The 3,760-nt window shown below is 35.0% G+C and overlaps 1 protein-coding gene across 1 annotated transcript; it reads left to right on the plus strand.

Annotated features, from left to right (window-relative positions):
• Positions 1-1,261: 1,261 nt before the first annotated feature.
• On the plus strand, positions 1,262-2,447 carry PIG-C (phosphatidylinositol glycan anchor biosynthesis class C). The gene is made up of 2 exons (XM_017629214.1): positions 1,262-1,313; positions 1,379-2,447. The coding sequence occupies exon 2, from the start codon at positions 1,399-1,401 to the stop codon at positions 2,251-2,253; it is 855 nt and encodes a 284-aa protein (XP_017484703.1). The 5' UTR covers positions 1,262-1,313; positions 1,379-1,398; the 3' UTR covers positions 2,254-2,447.
• The last annotated feature ends 1,313 nt before the right edge of the window (positions 2,448-3,760 follow it).

Consider the following 3,760-nt stretch of genomic DNA (forward strand, 5'->3'; position numbering starts at 1 on the left):
ATGTTTTTTACGCGTCTACATTTTGCAACCTCGCAGCAGGGTTGCATTATGGCAATACTAATCACAAATTTTTATTTATTGGGCACGTTTTTTGTATTTGCATTTAATTTGAGCGCTATTTCTGATGAAAAGAAACAAATCAATGAAAAGAAATAACAAATATTAGGAATTTGTAATTAAGTTAAATAAGTTTATTTATTGGGCACGTTTTTTGTATTTGCATTTAATTTGAGCGCTATTTCTGATGAAAAGAAACAAATCAATGAAAAGAAATAACAAATATTAGGAATTTGTAATTAAGTTAAATAAGTTTATTTATTGGGCACGTTTTTTGTATTTGCATTTAATTTGAGCGCTATTTCTGATGAAAAGAAACAAATCAATGAAAAGAAATAACAAATATTAGGAATTGGTAATTAAGTTAAATAATTACAATTTTTCAGAAACAAAATCGAAAGGCGATATATAAAAAAATGCACGCAAAGAGCAAATGTCTGGCAACACCAGCAAAGTTTTGAGACGATTTTGCGACGACTGCTAGAAAGGGGTGCTCACAGTTTGATGCTAAAGATGTCTCAAAATGTAGACGTCTACATTTTCAGACACAATTTGGAACGAACTGTGAACACCCCAAGAGTTAACTTCGATGTCAGTCAAAAGCATCCCTGTGACGCAGAAAATAATTTCTATCTGGCGGGGCCTTGATTGTGTGTCGTCAGCGTTAACAGTGGCTACACACGACGAACATGTGCGCGCACATGCTCGGCTTGCGGTGTATGTTGGTTGTTTGTAGGGCGGGTCACGAGCATGCTCGCGTGGTTTGCGAGCATCGCATTGGAAACAAAAAAACAACCTCATTTTATGTTGATGCTTGCAGTGTGCACATCGGCGGATAAATGCAGCCAAGCCATGTGCGTTATTGAATTTTTGATAAATGAGGCTAAATTACTATGTGTATATGTATGTGCATACATAGAAGTAAAATATAAATAAATTTGAGTAACTCATACATAAAAATACCTAAGTCATAAGCATTTGAATTTCATCATCCGTGTCTTTGCTGACCATCTTTACGCTATTACGACAAAATCGCATATGAGCCGCTCATCGTCTGTGGCAAACGACAGCGAGCATGTTGGCGCACATGTTCGTTGTGTATAGCCAGTGTAATCACGTGTATCTAAAGATGTATGAAAAATACGACAATCGAGTTCTCAGAATCAATTTTTTAAATCGATTATTTCCAGAAAATCTGCGATTCTGGAGTGGAATCGGAATCGATTTTTCCATTCCTAGCCTAGCCTGGACGAAAAGTAGATATTTCTGTATAGGATGATTTCTATTGAAGTGGTTTTTTAAAAAAGTTTATTTATTTCAGGCAGATTCAACCGGGAGATCATGGTTTCCCATTCGAGTGGGCATTGGCGAAAAAGTTTATACGAGAATGCTGATTACGATGATAACTATACCGATCCAAGTTTTTTGAAAGATTTGCGGACGAACTTGAACGTGCGATTTTTCACTTTCGAGGAAGCTTTCAAGGGTGTCACTAGGCTAAATAATCAAATATCATGTGTTACATTGTTTTTGTTAATTTTTTATCTGCTTTATAGTGAGCATGTGACGCCACCCAATGTCTTGTTTACGGCTGGGTTGGCGACTTCTATGGGATATATTTTCTATCGTGGACGCAAGCTTTTTGATCTTCAGTTCCTTTTAGAAGACTCGAAAACGTTATTGAGTGTATTAGTTTTCGGTTACCTCTTTGCTCCCCTTTTACACCGTCTAACCAATGCCATTAGTACGGATACAATATTTTCGATGACATTCTTCGTCCTCCTTCTAAATCTTATTTTCTGTGACTATGGATTATCAGCGGCAATGGTTTCTAAAGCGCTGTCATTGAATGCGGCCATATTTGCAGCTATTTGTCTGGCTTCCCGTCTCTCTACAGCATTTCATGCATTTGTGTTGCTTGTCGAGGCAGCTGTATTTTTTGTACTTTATCCCATATTTATATCTTTATATTGGCAGTGGTACTTTTTGGTGCCAATTTTTGGCGTTTGTTGTGGTTTGCTTTATAGCATTTCCTTCAATGGTTTTCTTTTTTATGTCCTTTTTACGGGATTTATTAACATATTCTGTCCATATATATTTGTCATACAACAGCGCTATAAACATAATATCCACGGTCCTTGGGATGAAGCAATTGTTGAGGAAAATGTTGAAGGCTTCATTGAGAATAACTTATAAATATTGCCGCCCAGCCGCACTGAAAGTCGGCTGCTCCCCCAAAGGAGCTAGTAGGGAGCAGTACAAAAGCAAAGTAAAAAAAATAATTTCTATCAATGCTCAGAAATAAATATCATTTTGATTAGTAACATCCCAACGGGACTGAAAGTGAGCTGCTTCCCACAGGTTCAAGTAGGGAGCAGTACAAAAGCAAAGTAAAAAAAATATAATTTCTATCAATGCTCAGAAATAAATATCATTTTGATTAGTAACATAAAATATTTTCCTTTGAAAAAAAGTTAATTTATATACAAACATGTATGTATGTATGTGTTTTCATATGTATACCACATAGAAAAGAAGAAGAATCCATGTTTATAAATAAGTACAAGTAGGTCTTTTTTTATGCGGTACATGCGTTCCTCAGAAAGCCGCATAAAAAAGTTCTTTGCTTTCATACAAAAACTGGATGTGTTCCAGCAATTTCAAAAACCGCATAAATTCTGATAATCCATGTAAAAATTCTGAAAAACCGCATAAAAAATCCACCGAGCTAATATTCACAAAAAAAAAAAAAAACATTTATTTCTGCATTTCAACACTTTTATTTCATGTAAAACAGAGCATTAATCAAATAAATAAAATTTTATCTGTATTTTAACCATAAACAAAATAAAAAAAACGAATAAAAACATGAATTACAAAACAAATTATATATCAGAAGCATTGTCTCTTACAAACTGAAAAAAGTAATAAAAACTCGGAAAAATGCAAAATCGCTACAGCTCTCCGCTGTTCTCCTTTTACTCTCATTTGAGAGAGTAAAAGGAGAACAGATGCAGAAGTGCATAGGAACGCAAAATTTCCTGTAAAACCGTCAGTCGGTTTGTTTACATGTCATTTGTACAACACTGATTTAGCTGAAATATCACTAAATAATTATTAAAATCTATACATATTCAAACATTTCGTTGTTTACTTCCATTTTTTTACAAATATAAGGTACTTTGCTTTCACCGCTGTTAGTTTTTGCTTGCACATGCAAATCAGCTGATCGTTTGACACTTTTCATGAACTTACAGGAAAAGAAACTCCGGACTAAATCCTGTAACTTCTGACTAGGAACAGTTGCTCAGTTACTCTCTCAAATGTGTTCCCACTTACAGGTTTTATGTCAATAGGAACGACTTCCTGTAAGTTCTGACTAAATCCTGTAAACCGGACTGCTATTGGAACAGACTACCTGTAAAAACGTCAGACGGTTTGTTTACATGTCATTGGTACTACACTGATTTGGCTGAAATATCACTAAATAATTATTAAAATCTATACATATTGAAATATTTCGTTGTTTACTTCCATTTTTTTAACACTACATTATTCCAGCGACGACATATTAGAATAAATATTAGCCGTCATCGATTCGCCACGACCGGCACTGTGGAAGCGAGAAGACTGTTTTATTACAAAACCTTACTATTATTGAATCATGGTTCGATCAGCACATTCGACCACAGTCGAAGATCGA

Source organism: Rhagoletis zephyria, unplaced genomic scaffold (genome assembly GCF_001687245.7).
Source record: "Rhagoletis zephyria isolate East Lansing unplaced genomic scaffold, Rhagoletis_zephyria_1.1 Rzeph_scaffold_06618, whole genome shotgun sequence".
Taxonomy (NCBI): Eukaryota; Metazoa; Arthropoda; class Insecta; order Diptera; family Tephritidae; genus Rhagoletis; species Rhagoletis zephyria.